The 22,434-nt window shown below is 29.7% G+C and overlaps 2 protein-coding genes across 3 annotated transcripts; one reads left to right on the forward strand and one right to left on the reverse strand.

Moving 5' to 3' along the window:
• Nucleotides 1–571: 571 nt before the first annotated feature.
• Nucleotides 572–3,739, forward strand: LOC113870228 (increased DNA methylation 1-like). Its single transcript, XM_027506822.1, has 7 exons — nt 572–1,694; nt 2,104–2,189; nt 2,310–2,557; nt 2,754–2,840; nt 3,043–3,142; nt 3,325–3,517; nt 3,621–3,739. Exons 1-7 carry the CDS (start codon nt 572–574, stop codon nt 3,737–3,739), a joined length of 1,956 nt encoding a protein of 651 aa, XP_027362623.1.
• Nucleotides 3,740–4,881: 1,142 nt separating this feature from the next.
• LOC113869034 (polycomb group protein EMBRYONIC FLOWER 2-like) lies at nt 4,882–14,481 on the reverse strand. Of its 2 annotated transcripts, XM_027505138.1 has the most exons (15): nt 14,395–14,481; nt 14,094–14,245; nt 13,620–13,675; nt 12,104–12,168; nt 10,828–10,880; nt 9,669–9,722; nt 9,528–9,587; nt 8,690–8,736; nt 8,470–8,591; nt 7,477–7,753; nt 6,906–6,954; nt 6,163–6,246; nt 5,758–5,837; nt 5,506–5,595; nt 4,882–5,206 (listed from the first exon to the last, which is right to left on the reverse strand). In XM_027505138.1, the coding sequence occupies exons 2-15, from the start codon at nt 14,217–14,219 to the stop codon at nt 5,083–5,085; spliced, it is 1,287 nt and encodes a 428-aa protein (XP_027360939.1). In that variant the 5' UTR covers nt 14,220–14,245; nt 14,395–14,481; the 3' UTR covers nt 4,882–5,082. The 2 variants fall into 2 exon arrangements, with proteins under 2 accessions (XP_027360939.1, XP_027360940.1); XM_027505139.1 differs by lacking the exon at nt 14,395–14,481 and having other exon boundaries at nt 4,918–5,206; nt 14,094–14,378.
• Nucleotides 14,482–22,434: the final 7,953 nt, after the last annotated feature.

Below are 22,434 nucleotides of genomic sequence, written 5' to 3' on the forward strand. Positions count from 1 at the left end.
TATGTTGCAGATAGTTCACATCCAAGCAATTGAAGTGCAAATCCCATGAATGACAAGTTTATTTATGTATGCAGGAAATTGTTTGCTTTTCTTGACTGCTCCAAAAATTTTTAAGTTGCTTCTGGTTTATTTTGTGATGTCAAAACCCATTTGATTTTCAAATTTCAGACTTCTATTTCATTAATATAACTTTGTGCTTATGTGTGTATAGGGTTTCAGTGCTTGCTTGAATTTTGTTCATTCTGGCCATTTTCCTCCTATTACTTCTCTTATCTATTTAGCTCATATTTTACTCTTCAAGAAAAAAAAATTAGTCAGTTAAGAAAGAACAGCAGTTCATCGGCACTTGTTCTATTAGAAGGAGGTTTTGGTATTATAAAGATAGTTTGATTACTGTTTACCCCTGATAAAGTAAGTGTGGTAATGAATTTCCCAATTTAAAAGAGAGAAAGATTCGGCAGTAAAGGCTAACAAGAATGGAAAAGCTTGAAATAGGCATGAATTTGTAAATAGTAATTAAAGATTATGAAAATGTTTCACACGCAAATTTTATGATTATACCAGTTTGAGTATGGAAGTCTTTTTCATGTTCTCTTCTAATTCTGTCACAGATATTTTGGCACATAGAATTGACATTGTCAAAACAGAACTTTCAATGACTAGAAGCAACATGACCTACACATTAAGGCCTCGAAAGCACAATGTAGCCTTTGAAGATCCAAACGATACTGAAAGTGACTCAAATAGTCATGATCAAGATTATACAACATCGAGGCTTAGAAATCCAACTAAAAGAAGGAATGCAGAATCATCCACTCCAAAAGAAATAGAGACTGAAATGCTGAACTCAGGTGTAAATTCAAATGCAAAGCCCAGACGACGTAAAAGGAGCTTCCCTTCTAAGAAGACAGCAGAGGAAGGGCAAAACAAGGAAACTAGTGAAGTTGGACAAAGTTCAAGCATGGAAAAACATTCGTTTTTACCAGAGGGTCCAAGTCCAAGCATGAAGAATGTTTCACTTTCACCTGTAGGACAAAGTTCACTTTCACCTGTGGGACAAGGTTCACCTTCACCTGTAGGACAAGGTTCACCTTCTAAGAAGATAGCTGAGGAAAGACAAACCAGGGAAACTAGTGGAGTTCGACAAAATTTAAGCACACAAAGAGGTTCATTTTTACTGGAGGGACCAAATCCAGGCATGGAGACAGGTTCACCTTTACCTGAAGGACATGATTTAAGCATAAAAAAACTCTCATCTTTACCGGAAGGAACAAGTTCAAACCAAAAAACCATATTGTCATGGTTAATAGATCATAAGCTAATTGAGGAAGGTGAACAAGTATACTATAGGGATGACACAAGGGAAAGTGCAGCAATAACCGGAAGAATTACAAGGGGTGGAATTCTCTGCAACTGTTGCCAGGAGGAATTATCTGTGTGGACATTTGAGGAACATGCTAAAAGTGATATCAAACAACCCTATGAATATATTTACCTCTCAAAAGAAAGCACATGTCTCCAGGACTACCTCACTGCTTCTTGGTATGGGGCTACTGAACAAAAACGCCGGGAAGCATTTCACTTTAAACCAAAAGAAACTTCCACAAACCAAACAGATGGTGCTTGTTCAATCTGTGGAGATGGGGGAGACTTGTTCGGCTGTCAGATTTGTCACTCTGCATATCATGCATGCTGTATGAATATGAAGGTAATTAAATGGATTTTCATTTTCTTTTTGTGAAAGGGTCTGTTTTATGTTTCTTTTGAATGATGATTTTTTTTTATAGCCAACATAAATATTGAGAATTGTTGGGATTTTCGAACTGCAGAAAGTTCCCTGTGGTACTTGGTCATGTCCCTACTGCCTTTGCAAATACTGTGGGATTGAACGTAAATTACAATTCATCACATGCTGGCAGTGTGGCAAAATTAGTAAGATTTCTTATTTGATCTGTTTAGCTTTTATTCTTTTTTATCTCTTCTATTTTCCTAGGAGGTTGTTTAAAGCTTTTCACGTTTAAAGTAACCACCCCACCTTTCCCCCAATTTCATTTACATGATTCATTGCTGTTGCTGACATAGCACTTGGTCATGTTTTTGCAGCTCACTGGGAATGTTTAAACAAAGTCTCAAAAGAGCACAAGGACATTAGCCCTTCAATATTGTGTTGCAGCCAAAGCTGCAGAAAGGTATGTGTTCTTTCCCTGTGATTCACATGTCAAACATGAAAATGAAATACTATGTTTGGAAGAGATTATCTCCCTTTTTTTCATCACATTTAAGCTTCTAACTATGTTTTTGGATGAAAGATCTATGAGAAATTGGAGAGTTCGATTGCAATAAGAACTGATATCTTTGGAAGCTACTCTTGGAGAGTCATCCGCCCAATGGCAATGGATATGACTTCTGAGTTTCATTCAGCTAAGACTAAGACCCTACTTTTGGAAAACAATTTGAAGGTTGAAATTGCTTTAACATTAATGAATGAATCTTTCAAGACAATAACTGACAGACACACAGGCATTGATGTGGTTCGTAGCGTGCTATACAGTCATCAGTAAGCACATTGATATTATTTATGCCCATTTAGTTTTGCAGATCTTAATGCATATATATATAACTTATTACTTCTCTTCTCAGAACTTCTTTTTCCCGTTCAACATTTGAATCTAGTTACTCCTACCATGTGTCTGCTCTCAATATTACCAAGAATTAGACAACCATTTGATCATTTGCTATTATTTACTATACAGATCAGATTTAAAGAGGATTGATTTTAATCGTTTTCATACATTTATCCTAGAGAAAGATGATGCAATCATCTGTGCAGCTTCTATAAGGTAATGCCATTCATCCTTCTTTCTCTGTTTGTTTATCTTTTCAACTTCTTCGGTTGATGAGTTTGTAAACAATTTTTTTAAACTTAGCAATACCAATATATCACCTTTCCTATGCAGCCCTATGTACAGATCTTTTACTGTCTGTGTTAACAAAGACTTAAGATGGAAATTTTTTTTTTAATTGTTCTTTGTGGCTCAATAGAATTCATGGGAAAAGGGTTGCAGAAATGCCTTTTATTGCCACAGATGTGACATTCAGGGGCCAAGGAATTTGCAGGATGTTAATGAAGGAAATTGAATCGGTAAGTGATTAACAAAGTCCTATGATCTCTCCTTGGGTGTTCATTCATTTAGCCATGTTGCACAAGCAATTATGTAGAGTTTTTAGACAGCCAGCTAGGATCCAATCATTAGCATTTTGAAATAATATTCTTCTTAGCACGAAGACAATTTCTCATGATCATCACATCAATACATTCTACAGTTCTTGCGCAATCTCGAAGTGCAAAACCTGATCATTCCATCTGTTCCGGATACTTGTGAGATGTGGAAGCACAAGTTTGGCTTCAAACAATTGACTATAGAGTTAAAGAAAGAACTCATCTCCTATGACATTTTGATGTTACCTAATGCTGTAAAACTCTACAAAGACTTTAGACCACTTGAGGCAGGACCAGGTGAATCTCCTTTCTCTCTCTCTCTCTCTCTCTCTCTTTCTCTTGTACAGTTTTTTTACCCCTTTTTTGCTTCATTCTTACTTTGAATGTTTTCCTTCTACAGAGGCTGAGGGCAATGAAAACAATGAAACTGAGAATCAGAATGCCCAGGAAACACAAAATGATATGACAAGGACATCATATTTGGACTTGAATATGGAACCTTCTGAGGAAGAGCAATAAGTGATGCAGACAGACTAGAAAAGAGAGCTTGACGTGCAGAGTTTAGCCATGTTAATGTTTTCAGACCCAAAAAACTTATGTTTTAGCCTTATGTAATGTTCAGACGTTTCAACTTGTTTACTTTCGGTATACATTTTCTAGACATGTGTAATCGTTACTTTGGAGTTGGATGCCTAATGGTTTATTTGCACACAGATGCCTTTGGTTTAATGTGAACATCCGAATCTCTCTATTATCTTGTCAATCAAGTTTTCATTTGTTTGTGTCTTTGTGCTAGATCATTGGTGGTTTTCTAACAGGTTTGCTTATCATTTTATATTAAATTTTGGTTAGAAGTCCATTTTTTGAAAATGAGAAAGTCCGTTTCATTTGCATACTTTTATCAATTATCACACATGAAAAATCGCTTAGGACATACGGGATTAATTATTTTTTACGTCCATATAATTTCATTAAATTTTTACATTTCAAAGTTCCTAAAAAAATTTTAGTTTTAAAAATTGTTGAATAGTTACGTATAGTATAAACAGTCAGGAATTAAATCAGTGTTGGTTATCAAATTATAATTATGTCCCTAAAACATGTAATAACAAAAAATATAACGTATAGATTACTGCAAACATCAGCATTAACGATGGAGATCAAATAGCCATTACCTATTGTACCAATATAAAAAATTTATAGGAATAATAACCATCTTAAAAACTTCTGAAACATGAAAGCCTAATTGAAAATTATGGAGTTTGTGTAAAAACGAGGTTAAGACGTTATAGTTGAGACAAGAATATGTTTCACCTCTTTCAGCATAAAATATTTTCATTGTTTTGATTTTTTTAATTTAGTGTGCTATAAATGATTATAATGTCAAAGATTTCCCGGCACGGGTATACTTCCCTTGACTAATTCAGGAATGGGTTAAACTACTTTCCTAGTAACAGACCCATCCATAAAAATTCACCCAATTACGATGGTCCTAGTGGAGCCGGGCAACATTATATAATTTTCATGTCATATTAAAATTATTACGGTGACAAAGTAAATTTTAAATATTCTGTTAAAATTGTTTACAATGTAATAAAGCTTCAGTATTATACACATTTTTATAATTATATAAAAATTTTATGCTTGTTAGGCAAGATATGATTCAGAAATAAACATTAATGTGAGGGAATCCCCCTAAATTTCAATCTCAATACATTGAGAATATCAATACAATGTACAGTCCAATAATAATTCAAAAAATCATAAATTATGCAAATACGAAAATGGGAACCTGCAGTCAAGCAAATTAAAGGCAGGGAAGACTGTATATTCTTGTTGCTGAGTCAATTTCTTTCTGGTCTTTAATTTTTGCCAGTATCCAATCCCTCGTTTCTGTAACTATCTAATATTATACTACAGTTGTTCATTGTGCAGGCATCAAGAAGACCATGATTCCAAAGTTTGATCATGAATAACCTCCAACACCTGTATCAAAGGAAATTTAATTTTTTAAAAAAAGAGTTCCAAAATAAATAGATAAGAATCATAAGATGAAGTATGAAGCAAAAATTTATAAACTAAAACAAGTACAGCACATTGATGAGATGTCACAAAATGAATATGCGAAGAAAGAGAAGGCATGTCTTGTTACACAATTAACTGATGAATTCAGTCTAGAACCCAGTACTTCAATGCTATCAAGGACAGTCAGTGTGATTCCTTTTAATTGGGAAACTCCATGAAATTGGGGAAATATCGATGCAAGAAAGGAGCAAAAGAAGTACCAAAATAAAGCTGGAGATGAGATCAGCTCTTTTCCGTGAAGCTTGGAAAATCCTTCACAGGCCCACGGAACATGACCATCAGCCAGCACCCTGCCACAGTAAAAACACATGAAGTCCCTGATAATCATGCAGATTACACAGAATGTTTATTTCATTTATCATGCAGAACCTACAAAGCAAACTAGTTTTAATAATGGGGACGCTAGAGAGACAACAGTGAAAATTTATAATATCACTGATAGCTGCACACACCTTTGCTTCCTCATAAAAGAGTTCCAGAGATGCATAAGCTGTTTTTCATCTTTGGAAACATCCACAAAATCATCAAGCATCTGCAAGTTCAACATTAAATTATAATGATTAAAATAAGTTTGTTGCACTTTAAATATCCAATTGTACACTTCACGGAGAACTTGAAGAGCAACTAGAGTAAGGAAGGACCAAAACAAATAAGGATTTTTCAGAAGTGAAAATGAAGAGCATAATTTCACCAAACTATGACTTGACAATAAAGTGCTATAACAAATGTAATCATGTTCGTGTCCTGTTCTTTACAAAATGTGCCCAGAAGAACAAACTCAAATGCATCATTTTGACATAGACAAAGGAGGAAAAGGAAATGAAAGAAAAAGAATTTGAAAGGCTTTTCAAGCTTACCCTTCTATCTTCAAGATCTGCAATGTCATCATCAACTTCATCTTCACTGTCACGATCTGATAACACTTGTTCTAGTGCCATAGGCTTCAATCAACGCACACAAAAATAGAGCTGGGGCTTAGAAAAAAATCAAATAATGATAAAGCATTAAAAGAACAAGTCCACTAACAGAAGTAACAACAATTTTATTGTTACAAAATCATTTTAAGTATCTTAGATGATCTTTAAAGGATGGCTTCCATATTTTATGAACTATTTTCTTGTTTATAGAATAAATAAGGGTTAATTGCTTAGTAATTCATATTTTGTATAATCAAATCAATATCAATTTCAGATATTTTAGCTTATTTTCCTTTTTCCTACTTCCCTACCTAAATCTCTATAATTTCAACAACAGAAGACCCTGTCAGTGTCTCTAGAGTATGAGAAGATTCCCATAATCAGAAGAGGGGAAAAACAAATAGCCTGTCAGTAAATATTAACCCAATATTCTCCTGTTTATTTAAGATCAAACCTCTCAAAGTTAGTGGTAAACACAATGAGGATTAGCAGTCTAGTACCAAATTCATGCATGATGGATAGCTGTTAAACATTAAAACCAAAGGTTTCTACACATAACAAATCACAAGAGCCTGTGATTCGCTTGTAGCAATTAACATCTACATAAAATATTCCAAACACCAAGCATATTAAGAAGCACATAAGCAAATAAAAAGTTTCAGAGATCTGAGATAAGCAATCACCTGAACTCTGTGTGAGTGAAAGAACTGTCTCTTCTGCAGGAGCATACGGCTAGAGAAACAATTTAATATTAAAAAATTGAATCAAAATGACCAAATCAGGACACTCATAAGAAAGATAAAGAATAATGGCCATGACTCATTCTTCTCAAACTAATAAAATTTTATGGTGATCCAAAGTTTAAAAGACATTCTTAAAGAAAAATATAATCCAATCACAGAGGCTGATGGTAACAGTAATGATGCATATGCATAAGCCAATACAGATATTGTACAACTCAGAAATCCTAACAGAAGTACTCTCAACTTTGTATTATTTTATACCGTTCACTTAAAATGCTTTTAGAATTTTAATAAATACAACTTGATGTTTCAAAAATCACCACAAACCTATCAGAAACTATACTTATACCCCATGTCACATGGTACCTAGTTAATTATAACAACAGAAACTAAAAAACAATAGAAATAAATATAATAAAAGAACTTAAAAATAGTTTAGTCTTCATTTACAAATGCAGTTTATATTTTCAAAAAACCAAAGATAAGAAACAAAAAGATTTTATGAACATACTTTTTTGAGTCTGATCGATCCATGCTTAACTTCTTTGTTTTAGCAGGCAGAGCAGGATCATTTCTATATGTTGATTTACTACATTCAGGGTCCCCGGACGATTGGGGCATGGCAATTGAAACACCTGGAATGTTGAAACTGGATTCAACATGCTCCAGGTCATCCATAGTGCCAGGATGATCAAGACCAAATTTTCCTTCCCCATGTCTTCTACTTGGCAAAATCTTCTCATTAAGAGATGTTCTAGACATGTTCTCCCCTTTGCAGGATAGGATATCTACCACAGAATACATGAACCAAAAAATAGATAGACATTACTTGCAATTAACACAATGGCAAAGAGTAGGCATTCGCCCTTCCCCCTATATACTGCAGTAAAATAATCCAACAATGAGCACCCTTTTATTTTAAAAGGGATATTTAAGAAGTTTTCCTCAGCATGAAGCACTTTGTGCATCTAAATAAAAAGATTATATCAAGCCATCAAGTTACTCATTCATCCCAGGTATGTATCTGTTGGATAAGTGATAACATATCAAAAGCAGAAACAAAACTAGGATCAGGAGTCATCCTAACAGGTAACAGCAAAGCACAAAAAGGGTGAATTACACTTACCACTGTAACGTTTTTGTCAAAATCAATTTTAGTGTATCAAAAACATACAGTTTGTAGCTGTTAATGATTTTGTCTAAACTGATAGAGGTTATTTGCCACTCCCACAATTATTTTCTTTGCCAAAAATCCCCCAACAGAATACAAGTTCTTGTGTGTTTTATAGTTTAGGAACAAAATTTATTGCATCCTCACTTTTCTTTTATTTTACAATTTACCACAGAAAAAAATTCTCTTCTACTAGTATGCTTTAAAGACAAATCTCAATGCATTTTGGTGAATTGTGTGTGCTTTAGGCAGAGAGAGATAGAGAGCAATCATTAAATGTCTAAATATTGTTTCTAATTATAGTCACAGCAGCCATCAAACTACAATTGATACCATCATCTTTTTGTAGAAATCCATTCTGTATGCCTTCTGGTGAGTCCAACTCCAGAAACTTTACATTGGAGCGCTTTTCATTTTGAACAGAGTCCTTTCTTCTACGTTTACGAGGTCTTGAGCTGTACATTTGTAATTATTGAATAATTTAAATTTGCTAATCTAGCTCAAAATTATATGAATTGGTCAGTGACTGCTTTAATAAATATACACAACTAACCAGAAGAAGAAGGTTTGAGATTGTGGAATTACTCCATCAGCAACATTCTGCATGCAGATAGATAGGTGTTAACAATATAATATTAACAAAGTAAAAGAATAACAAAAAAAAATCCATGCATTTCAAATGAAAAAGGGAATTCAACAAAATACTCTTCCAAAAAAGGAAATTTCATCACTCAATCTTAGTGAAATGACAGATAAACACAAGGTAAATGTCCTGTCAAACATTTTAAACTTGACATTTTTGTTCAGCCTTAGCCCAATGCCCGTAGGAACACATTGGGCAAATAGCACATTTTGCTGCAGAGAAAATGGTTGATTAGACAAACATTTTCATGCAATCCTACATTAAAGTCAGATTAGTTACTGCACTATGGCAGTACAAAAACATATCACACAAATATGTTCCTCAAAATAGGACCCATTTTACCCATAACACCACAGATGAAAACCAAGAAAACCTCAGCAGCTGCAATCAAGCTAAGCTATCCAACAGCAATTTTCTTGGTTATCACCGCAGAGACCAGATTCTATAAGATAAAAACTATACAAATCCATCAGAAAAAAGAAGACCTCAATTTGACAACAATTAAGCCCAATCTCATTAGGTGAGATTTGCTACATGGATCACACAACGCCATTAAACTCAATCAAATGCCAAATTCTCAAAAAGAAAAACAAAATTGTATAATTGGGTTAGTGCTTAAGAAGTTTTTTTTAATAATACCAAATGAGATGCTTTTTTTTTATGATTCGTCACCAGATCCTTAGGTAAACAATTTAAAATCCTTAATCAAAAAACCATTAACCCACAAATCAAAATCAAAGGTTCTGACCTCTGATCTCAATATATCAATTTTAACTGAGACATTCACTGCTTGGTAATCTTCAGTAACCTACAATAGAACAAGTATAAATTAAAAGCCATTCAGAAGGATCAATATGTGAAAGTTGACTTTATAGTTACAACAACTAACCCAGAACTCAAAGTTGAATAGATCATGTGATGAACAAAGATGAAACCGCAAACCCTGCACAGATAAACTGAGGTTAATAAAATTGCCAAAAAGAATATTTGCAATAAATATTAAGCAATAATTAAGAAAATGGAAAATGATATGAGCTATATGATCAGGCAGATATGTAAAACTTCAACAGAAAGTTCATGTGCATTTATAGTAAAATTTTGAACAGAATAAATAGCCAAAAGAAAGTGTGGAAACAATCCATAATTAATTTGTCCCATTAGATTCTAGCTCAATTAAGGAAAATATTTTCTAACAATAGAAGAGCACATTGAGACTTGCAAAAAAATATTAAAGTTCCCACATATACTCAATCAACATTTACAGATTAAAATTCCACCACTTCAAAACAATATTAGATTTTATTGTTCAAATCAGAGAATCTAATCATTAAATACCTATGAAGCCCAGATACTTCAAAACAACCAACATATCCAATACTAATACGTTCAGATACTTATCTCAAAAGCATCTATAATTTAATTTATTTTTAAAAATTAATTTCCAACCTGATACGGCTGGGATACGGCTCCTAATCATCCGATACAGCTTAGATAGAATTAAATAGTATAAAGGCAGGACCTTCTTTTTGTGATAGTTCTATATTTCTTTTGGATAAAACTACCAATTCTTTTGTGGAATTCTAACTTGAATAGGGGGTAAAGTATATAATTTTTTTGAGTTTATAGTAGGAGAAATATTTTGACTTAGTTACTTAGACAAAGAAAAGACATGATCGCATGTATTTTTTTTGTAAAATGTGATCATTGATATCCAAATATAACACATTAATATAAATGAATTATCAATATCTCTTTATAAATATTTTGTATATGTATAAAGTATGTTATTTCTTTAAGTTCATGTTAATGTATCTAAGCAGTATCGTATCGTATCTTGAATTTTAAATTTTTCCTGTATCATATCGTATCCGCATCGTACTAAGTATCTAGGCTTCATAGTTAAATACTGAAATTCAATATATTTCCCACAGCAACCAGTTTCCAGAGTTAAGTTCTAAAAAGGAGAAAAGTGACAACAACAACAACCCTCTTAATTATTAAATTATGTATGTAACAAGCACAATAAAAGTACAACTCACAGTACATACCTTAAAGCTCCCACATTGCATCATGCAAAATGGACAAGAAAAGTCTTCAGTCACTGCATTCACAAAGAGATGGGAAATGTGTCAGTATATTGACAAAATCATTTTTTATATGAAAGAATTTGTTCAAAAAAAGAAGAATACCAAACACAGCACAAAAAAGAAGAATTGAAAAATGTCAACTCAAGATAGCAGCATGGTCAAAATCCTATAAGCGCAAATTATATGCAGAATTATAGATGCAATTCTGCACTTGAACTGATGAGAACAGTTAAAGACAAGGAAAACAATGCACTTGAAGGACTATGACTAGAGTAAGAACTAAGAAGGCTAAGGAGGCTTTAAAGCAAGTGGTAGCAACAATTCTTGAAGTTGCCCCTAAATTGGAGGACTTGGAGTCTAAATTAGTTCATTGCATTGTTCCAATTGAAGACCCTTGATACTATAAGTACTGCTAGTATTTTTTTTAAAGCATTGTTCACTACTAAATAAAGTTTGTCATAAGTTTATGAGAGCTGCCATATGGGCATACGAGTTTAGCCTAATAAATTTTTTTTGTTATTTTCTTTTATTTTCACTAAGTTTTAAATGGGCTGGTTGGCCCATATGTGAGGTGCACAAATATTTAGGGTTTCGTGGCTGCTAAGTGGCAGCCCTTATATGTATTCGCATTTACATCAATGAAAGGCAAACTTGGATTATCAAACAAAACTTCATGTGAGAGTCATTCTTCTAGGTTCTTGGCTGAACCAATTCTTAGACTTATCAAGGGCTTTCCATCCCCCTTGTGGCATCTTTGTCACTTATCTTTCTCCATGAAAGTGGCACCACCCATTATCACCATCACCTTTCCCTCAAAACCTAAACTTCCCCAATTTTTGTCCAAAATATGTGCTGATCATAACTTCGGTTCTACAACTTCTTTTTCAATGATACTTGAGTCAAAACTGCTCCCCATAACGTGAGGATTCACCTCGTTTTGACCTCGTTTCATTCCAAGTTCTATAACTTGAGATACAGTTACATGTTAGTCAACAAAATTCTCCAACCCTTGTGCGTTTTTTCAACCTAAAAAGGTCCTTTTCCAGAATCCCAGCAAGGGGATTCTTATCATGAACCTTTAGCCATAAGCATCCAGAAGGGCGCTGGATTCATTTGAAAGATAAACAAATGATAAAATGTTGACAATTAATTTTATTGCTCTTCAGAGTACAAACTTAGTAGAGGACAGCAATGGTAAGATGCAATGTGGAACCTAGTTATTGATAATAAGATGTACCTTCAGTCTTTCGAAGCATGTTGTAACGGTCCCTATAGTTGAAAATCACAATTCCTGCTCTCAACCTATTAAACAGAAAGCACCACAAGCATTTCCATTACCACCCAACTAAGCAAAAAAAGAATCCAACCAATGATAAAAAAGAGATAAAGCATACTTATAAGAACCCCTTTCATTAATATTTATTCAGGAAATTTTGCATCAATTACCACTTGTTAAATGTAAATTCTGAAAAAGATACAAGTGCAGATTGCTAAAACTAAACTAGAAATCAATCCACTACCCAGAAACAATGAACAACAGAGCCTGTGCCTGAAAAACTTTTGATTCCTTCACTTTTGAATTTGGCTTACCATTAGCTCACAATAAAAGGAAAATTCTTATACAAGTATAACATTAACTCAAGTCAACAATTGAATAATAATCACTTGCTAGTGGTCAAGGCAACAAAAGAAGGGCCAGAAGAAGCCAGCACCTCTCGCTGGTTAAGGTGCTGACCCTTCAGTGAAGTGAAAACCTTTGGTGGCTTACACATGCTCTTCTAGTTCAAGCATTGGACACCTTTAAAGCATACCAATAACTGCAAAAAATTATCCCACCCACCAAAGGAAAAAAAATTCTGTCCCAAGCTTGCTAACTGTGCTAACAAGGGGGTAAAATAGTCAGAATATTAAAAAAATACTGATGTCATTGAGACTTGGGACAATATGCAGAAAGTGGCTTTTGGTTTGGTAAATTGACTATCTTAATCTTTTATTGTTACCTTGAGTGTTATAGAAGATTAGCTAGTTTATGAAGAAAATTAAAGAAAAATAGTCAAATATTTTATTGTTTTTCCCCCTTTCCTGATCTTCAAGCCTTTCTATATAGATAAAAAAAAATAATGGGTTCCATCGTTTCTATGATTATTTTTAAACGACTAGGTCCTCTCTATACACCGGAGCCCCTTCTTTCATTTAATCCTTATTTAATCAATAAACAGCTCATTGGGATAGATATAGATGAACAATGTACCCCTCCCTAGAAACGTATAAGAAGTTTTACCCTCGTACGGCTTGAGAAAATTCATAATTTTATACATAGCATGTTTTCAGCACCTAGCTCCTTAGGGGAGTAATGCATGTTGTGCAAGACACTAAGACAAATCTAAAGATGGTGAATCTTTATTCTATACGAAAAGGGACAGTTACTCTTTTGAACTGAAATTATTTTTTAACTTCTTTTCCTTGATTGTTTTTGTTTCTCTTACAGGAGGACTCCAGATCCTCAAAATTTAAAATTTTAATCATTAATGAATTCTCATTTTATCCAAAAAAAAAAAGAAATACATAGATATGTGATTGTGAATTAATTCACAAATAATTAATGTCCAGCAGCACAACTATTTAAAGAACCTTGAGTGAACACACTAGCAGCATAGAAATAGTATAAAGAGTAGTACAGTTTAACATGGAATCACAAAACTGAAAATTAATGAAAACGATACATATATACAGTCATTGGAAGGAATATTTACCTCCTTTTACGCCTTGCTCTTAATTTATAACGCAAACATCTCCCAAGAAAAGAAGGCTGCAAGAGAAATCAATTATACAGTAGAACCAATCAAGTTTCAGATATTTTTCTTGGCATGTACATTAATTTTAAGAACAAATTTCAAATGTGGAGGAGATGTGTCCAACCACAAATATAAGACCATTTTATGAGTTGAAGTATCGGTAAAATTGTACTTTTGATATTCAATTGGATTCTTAGCAAGCTCAGCTCACATTGACAACAAATATTAAAATTGTTAACTACAGCCTGTAAAATTCAGGTTTAAGCATGCCAAAAAAAAAAAGGAGACACGCACGCATTCAATGTAGACGATTCTGGCCTTAATTGGAACATTCCATCCAGTTATGGAAAATAGGAGAGTAAAATTGAGATTTGAAAAATCACAACACAGCAAAAAATAAATACAGCAAGAAAAATGCATAAACTATATTACATTATGAAGAGCACGACGGTAGAGAATATTGTACAGCTCAACAGGCTTGCAATAAATCAAAAGACTCTCGTCAGCTGCAACTTCTTCTTCACCGGAATGGTGTACCGGAGAATTTTGCCGACACATGTTTTACCTCCTTAATAAATTTCAACCTGCACAATAGGAGATCCATCAGCTACATCCACAAACACAGTAGCAATCTTAAACGTTTAGGTCAAACGAACCAATGCACCAAAGTTCATAACAAAGATTAATGCAGCTATAGTTTGAAAATGATTGAACGAGAGAGAGAGAAGCTTACAAGAGAAGCCCTTGCCCTTCGCCGTTGTTGTGGACGATGAGGAGATCTGGCGGAGAAGGGAGGGCCTGTCACCGTCAACCAGTCCACCGCGCAAGCTAAGAATAGGGCTAGGCTTGTTCCAACACATAATGGCCCATTCAAAATCATAGCCCATTATTCTCATCCCTAAGTTCACGTGCAAAATTCATATCCTTAAAGAAACCCTATGGTCCAAATGAGCCCAAAATGGCAAATACTATTGTATTTAAAATTACAAATTTACTGGGAAAAAAAAAGGACAAATTATATTCACACTTGTTTAATAAAATTTTATTTATAATTTTTATCTCACATATATATCTCTAAAAATCGCATATTTAGAACAAAATTAAGCGGCCATGGGTGTTTCAATTTTACGATAACATTTTGAATTATATATATATATATATAACTAACAGAGAAATTAAAAAGAAATCACTCATATGCAATTAGGAGCCTTGGACCTTTCCTCTTCCTCAATTCTCAAGTGTGTTCCACCTCCATTGCCGTTTTTTTAGCTGAGCAAGGGAGAGATATAGTGGAGGCGTGGGTACTGATTCATGCATGGTTTGTTAATGAATGCATGCAATGGTGGTTCGATGGTCATGAAATGTGGTTCATTGAAAAATAAAATATACAAAAGTTTGGGAGAGATTAATAGTGAGGGCGAGAAAGAAATTTTCCTTTTTTTTATAAATAAATTTTAATATAAATTTATATATTTTTTAATTTTTCATCTAATTTTTTACTATATTTAGAGTTACTTCCTTTCCTGCATTTAAATTACTTGAACCACTTTCAAACTTGTGCTAAAGTGTAAGAAAGGAAAAAAAATACTTTTAACCATAACTAAATTAAAAAAAAAGATAATAAAAAACATATTTCTTGTGGTTGGGTTTTTTATTATGGAAAGTGAAACATTTGTTTCTAATATTATTTGTTTTGTAGTTGAAGAAATGCTGAGTTGTATTTAATATCAAACATGCATCTTCATCTCTTTCTCTGTGCATTCTTTGTGCATTACTATAATACTTTTAATATTTAGCGTGTAATTGAATTTTATTAATGTATGAATATTTAAAAATAAATAAAACATAACTTTATACAATTTTTTATTGCATAAATCACTCCAAATTTATCATGCAAATATATTGACTAAAAAAGGTTATAATAATGTGAAAAAAATAATACTAAATAAATTTATATTAAATCTTAAGTCAATATGAATGCATTTTGTAAAAAAAATAAAATCATATTTATCAATATTTATATCATACTAAATAAGATAATATTTGATAAATTTTGTTTGATATTTTTTTTAAGCATTAACATTTTATTAAAGATAAAATATGATTATAAGAAATATTCTAACTCATTATATCTTTAAAAGAAATTAACAACACATATCTTAGATTCATTAATTAAATTCATATACATAATTGAAATTTTCAAATGTCTTATCGTAATTAGTTACTTACAAAAATAATATTTAATAAAATCAAATATTTTATTAATAATACATAGTTATTAAAGATAATAATTTTTTTCATTTAGTGCACGTTCCAACTTTTTCAGAGCTTCCATAAGAATATTTTTGTAATCTTTTTTATATTCATTATTTTATTTTATTTTTTAATTTATTCCAAGTGAATGTTTTAATTAAAAATATACTAAGTTAAATACAATTTTTTATTTCAAAAAGCAAATATTTATAAAATAATAAATATTTCATATATTTTAACTTTTTAAAATTTAAATAATTATAATTATTTATAAAATAAATATTATTTCTTATAATTTTTTATTTATTTCAGACAACTCAGTCAATTGTTCTACTAATACACTAAGGCTAAAGTTATGTTTAGAAAGAGGAAAATAGAAGACTAGCTAAGTTTAAGTTTTATTTAAAATTTATTTAATTAAAAAAAAAAGTATAGAATGCTGTGGAAAAGTTCTTCTAAACTCTTAAAAATTGTTCAAATACAATTTTTTTAAGTTTTTCTAATTTAAAGATTTTCTTGTGTTTTCATATGATTAAGATTCTAATTTTTTATAAAATAATATTAGTTTTTTAAGTAAAAATATTTTTTAAAAAATTATTAAAAATATTAATTTAAAAAAAATATTTATCTTTTAAAATATATAAAAATAATAATATCATTTAAATAATTAAACTTTCTCCACCTTCATCTTTCAATATTAAACATTTAAATAAAAAAATAGTTTAACTTTATTATCTTTCCCTTTCCCTTTCATCATTTTTCTTTCAAACTATTTACCTTTAACAAGTTAGTCCATTAATCTATGAGTCTACTTTTTCATGAATTAAACTTAAAATTTTAGTTTTTTTTTAAAAAAAAAAAACTAAACAGACTAGTCTATTTTATAAACTGCTTTGATATTTTTGTTGCTCTTCTTCAATATTGAGAAAAAATTAAGGTACTTTAATATTTTGATTAAAATAAATAAATTGTCTGGTTTATCTTAAAAGTTACTCTCCTTGTTTGTTATATTAAATGGTTAGGCAAATAGATTTTGCATTAACTTATACTTCACAAAAGGCTATTAAAATAAATATATAGCTTGAGATATTATTGCTTAGTTTCCTTTCTTGATTCTTTATTTTAAAAACAATTTTTAATGTCTGTTTATAAAAAAAAGGGAAATTTTGTTTAGTTTCCCAATTGTATCTGCAAACAAATTATTACAACAAAAAAACAGAATTCCAATTTTTTTCATTTTAATTTAAAATTTTGAATTAGTAGAGTAATATTTTTTTCCATAAAATCTTAAAAAATTTATTTAAATGTATTAATTTAATAATTTACATAATTATTATAAATTCTCAAAACCTAATTTTTTTAACAAAATAGAATAATTTAAAGACAACATTTTATTTAAAAAAGATATACAACTCACAAAAGATATGTGCTCCATCAGCACATAATTCTCACGTTGAATAATTGATAATGGACTATGGAGATCACCCATTTCACGTGGTATTCAAATGAAATATATTTATACCCTACCACACACCAATCTTCCTTTATAGCAAAGTGGAAGTAACACTCATCCACTATAATCACAACGAAAAAAACGATTGAGTAATCGTTTTTTTCAATGGTTTATTCAAATTATCATAAAAAATAACAAATAAAATTATCAACAATCAGATAATAATTTAACACAATAAATATAACGATTGCTTTTATTTTATTTAATTGAGATATATTTTTTAACATGATTTGTCAAATTAATGACATAAAATTATTAATAAAAACAGAGGTGTGTGCCTTTTTTTCTAAATTATAATTGAATAAATGATTGGTTGAAAATAAAGTAGAAGCATATAAAAACAAAGTAAAGTTTTTATTGGAGATTATCACATTAAGTAAAGTGATAGTTTCTTTTTTGGGTGACGACAAAGCGATAGTTTATATCACTTTAGTTGCTGTTTTGGTATATTAATCACTTAAGGCTTTTGTTATCATTGGCCCTTTTGCCCCTTTCCGGCTCAGCACCTCTAATTTTCTGCCATATCACGCGTCATGCGTTTAGGTTATTATTATTATTATTATTAATCACCAGAATATATTAAACTGATAAAAAAATTTATTTTAATTTTTTAGTAACATTGTATGATTTATTTAAACTGAATTTGGATGAGATTTTTTAAGTGAATAATAATTTTTTAAAATAATTTTATGAATTAATTTTGTTGTTTGAATATTAAATTTTAAAAATTTTAAAAATTTAGTTTAATTTTTTAATAGATTCAAATTAAAAATTTATAAATCTTAATAAAAGAGTGAAATTTTAGAATTATTTGTTATTTATATTTTTATTTAGTTATAATTAATTTAATAATTTAAATTTTACATTTTTAATTAATTTTGTCAAATATAGTGAAAATTTCATTATTTCAAATTTAAGTAATTTAACTACTCTATCTAAACAAAAATATTCATAATAAAAAAAACTTAACTAATATATTCAAAGAAAACAATTTAAAATAATAAAAACTTAAATAATATAATTTACATTTTTTAATAATTTTTCTACTATTTTTAACTACTTTATTCATTCCATACAATTTTAATAATATTAGTTAAAAAGATGTCATATTAATTAACAGAAGTTGATCCGAGTAATAAATGATTCTGTATCACTTAAACAAAATATCAAGTTTGAGTTATTATATATATAAAAAAAAAATCAGTGTTAAACTTATTTACCATATTTAAGTTTACAATTTGAGTTGAATTTATATTAAAACTTTAGATAAAAAAATTATATTAACAATATTAAGGTTAATATATATTTTATCATAAATTCTAAACAATATATTTTATCAAAGCACTCTAAATATTTTAAAATAATATTTTACATTTATTTGTCACATGCAATTTAACTTTTTAACAAGAAAAATCGGTTCACATAAAGGAAAAAGAAAAATAAAATATTACTATAGAAAATAAAATAAAAGTGAAAGAGTAAATATTTACATGATTTAACATAATTTGTACAAAACGGATGCTAAAGTTTAAAAATCTTTCAGTTATACTTAAAAAAATATATATATAATAAAATCTCAACTTACTCTAAAAATTTAATTTATATAAAAAATTACATAATAAGCAAAGTAATAAGAAAAAAACATTATTATTCTTTTTCCACCTACTTAAAATGGTGCCAGAAATGACTTCAGTTCATTGGCCTATCCTTTCCTCCTTAGTCAAAAGTCAAAACCCTGAAAAGTGAAAGCATATTTCTATCATTCAGGTTTCTCAGGCTTTTGGCTTTATAAAAAGTACATACGCGCCTACGGTCACAGTGTTTTATTTTTTTAGTTTTACTAAAGAAATAAAAAAGTCAAATGTCAATGGAGGAAAAACGACACACACTTGGCTTGTTCCGAGTTATTATAAAACACGTAATTATAAATTTATATATTGACTTGCTTGGATAATTATAAACCAATAAACATATGCAATTTGTGTGAGCATGTGATCTTGCTTCAGTATTAAAAAGCAATTAATCATGCTTCAAAATTTAATATAATTCATAAAGTTTGGTGAGCACAAAATATAATACTATTGATCTGCCGCGGAAGAGAATATTATGTTTAATGTCAACACCGTGTCTCCACGTTCGCTTAGTACCAATCAATTAAGAAAAAAGTTCACATGAGTAAAGTAATTACTTTTTTTTAGCACAACTACTTATTTAGCAAACAGAATAAGATAATAACATGATATAATTTATTTTATTTTATGTTTATATTTAATTAATAAAATAAAATAAAATAAAATTATAAATAATTATTACAACAATTGTAAATTTATTATATACACTCTTTTAAAATTGACCGTTGTGATTTTTCTTAAAAATTACTTTTAATTAGTGATAATTATTTTACATGTAAAATGATATAAAATAAATGTTATTTAATTTATAAGAAAGTTAAAATTACCTAAGTTATATCTTATAAAAAATTTGATTAAAAATAAAATAAATAATTTTAATAGAAATTAAGTATAAAACATACAAGAGACTAAACAAGCATGCACAACATGCACCAAACAAAGTGTGTGTGTGTGTGGAAATGAGTAATGTGAAATGGAGGGAGAATAACCGCTGGATTAAAAAATCAAAAGTCAACTTATGGCGTTTCTGTAGTTTGGGAGTGATAAATTGGAGCGACAACGCGGGGAGCATGTCGCATCACAGGCGCATGATATGTTGGAAGGATATTATATTCATCACACCAATTTAGCATCTTATAAGTGTGTTATTTACATTTTGGGTTTTGTTAATGTGTTAAATCATCGGAAATCATGAAACAGAAACATGTATTTGCTTCATTCGAGGTTTGGAACTTAAAAAATACTTAATAGTACATGGGATTGTTAATTTACAAGTTAATGAAATTGAAAGGTAATAAAGATGCAATCTTTTACGCGAGTGGGTAGGTTAGTAAAATTCTTATAAAGCTTATCGTCCTGTTAATACTTTTACTTTTTGCTTAGAGTTAATCTATATAAACAATGACGATTATATATTATTGTATCGTTGATTTACATGAAAGCAGATATTTTCATTTGTAATTACTTTACTTCTACAAGGATACGAGTTATTTACAATAACTCTAAAGTCTGCTTACTGCGATTCTTTTTTTACATATAATTATAATCTTTTTAAAAAGGAAAAAAAACAAATATTTAGTTTAAATCAGTATATACTATACATAAGCTTAGATTATTACGTGGACAAACTTTTAATATAATATTAATATTTTGTATTTTTTTAATAAATAAAATCTCAAAGTATATTTAAAGGGTTCCATGTTGTTATAGTAAACATTTTATAATAATTTTGATATATTTATAATTTTTAAGGGTTTTTTTTTATGTAAAACTTTGATAAATAAGTTAAATTTAACCTAATATATTATTCCCTCATAAAAAAATATAACATTTAATCAATTTGTCAACCATTAATCTCTTGATTTTTTTTATTATGCTAAAATCCTTCTTTGCTGTAAATTTCATTAACCAACAAGATTTATATTTAGCTTACAAAAAAGAATGATATTGTAATATATATTAACCTAATATATTATTCCCTCATAAAAAATATAACATTTAATCAATTAGATAGTATTATAATTCATATTACATTATTTTTAAATAAATAAAATTATAAATTATATTCTAATGTATAATAATCAAAACGTTTTATTTATTTTAAAAACTACGTATTATTATAAAAAAATTCTCACGATAAATATTTATGTTTATAATTTTTATACTATAAAATTTGATGAATTTAGTTTAGCCAAGCAAAAACAACTGCAACAATAATTACTTTTCTCGCAAGCAATTCATAAAGTAGCTAAACTTCATCAGAGAGCAGTTTAAATTTGACACGTAACAGCACTTCATTGTCTAGTTCTTGAAGGCTTGTACCGAAGGCCGAAGCACTTCATGCTCTTCAAATTTTTATGGGTGCAATGGGTGTAAAAAAAATTTCATTTTAAATATTTTATTTTTTTAATTATAATTCTATGCATAAATTACTCTAAATTAATTTTTTTTAAAACTTTAGAATTTGCTTAATAAGCATTTAAATGTATCTATACATATCCACATATAATAATAATAATAATAATAACTTTTAAAAATATTTATTTAATGGCACCGATGTGACTATGAGACAATTTTTAATACATAAATAAATAAAGATAATGGTTACTTAATACCTATCTTCATCTTGTTCCATCTCATTCATATCCCTGTCAAATACACATCTCATTTTTAATTAAAGGATTTGTCTGGTACATGTGTACTCGTCATATTCACCAAGGAAAAATATAGATAATTAGTATCCAACCATTAACGAGCGTGCATATATGTCATTTTATTCCAACCGAACAATTAATTGGTCTATGCTGGAGTAGATACACCATTATATGCAGATGGCTTGTATAATTCACCGAGTGTACCCCTTTCATGGTGCGAATCTACAAAATAAATATAGATAGATTCCCTCTAGTGACATTCTTATCTCTTGACATTGTTAAATTACACAAGAAATCTATTTTGCAATTTAATCAATACACCTTTAAACGCAGAAAAAAGATCGAATGATGTATTGCTGTTTTTAAAATTATTAGAGTGAGTTTCTATTATTTAATTTATTTATTAGACATGTTTAGAAAATATGTATATATATATAAAATTAACAAAAATAAAAAACTGTATATGGTATTTATGTCATATTCATTTTTAGTTGTTTGAATAACACAATTAATAGTGCCTGTAATTAATTGAAAGTGGATAAAATTTAAAAACAAAAAATATTAACAACACACTTTTAATATAATCTTAAATATTTATTAAAATCACATAAATTTTACTCCTAATTTTGTGTATATATTTATATTTTTAATACATTTAACTAATAATTAATAATGTGTTTGTTAGGAAACAAACATGGCCTTGGATGCATTCATTAATGACT

The sequence above is a fragment of the Abrus precatorius genome, unplaced genomic scaffold (genome assembly GCF_003935025.1).
Source record: "Abrus precatorius isolate BTA unplaced genomic scaffold, Abrus_2018 Scaffold6, whole genome shotgun sequence".
Taxonomy (NCBI): domain Eukaryota; kingdom Viridiplantae; phylum Streptophyta; class Magnoliopsida; order Fabales; family Fabaceae; genus Abrus; species Abrus precatorius.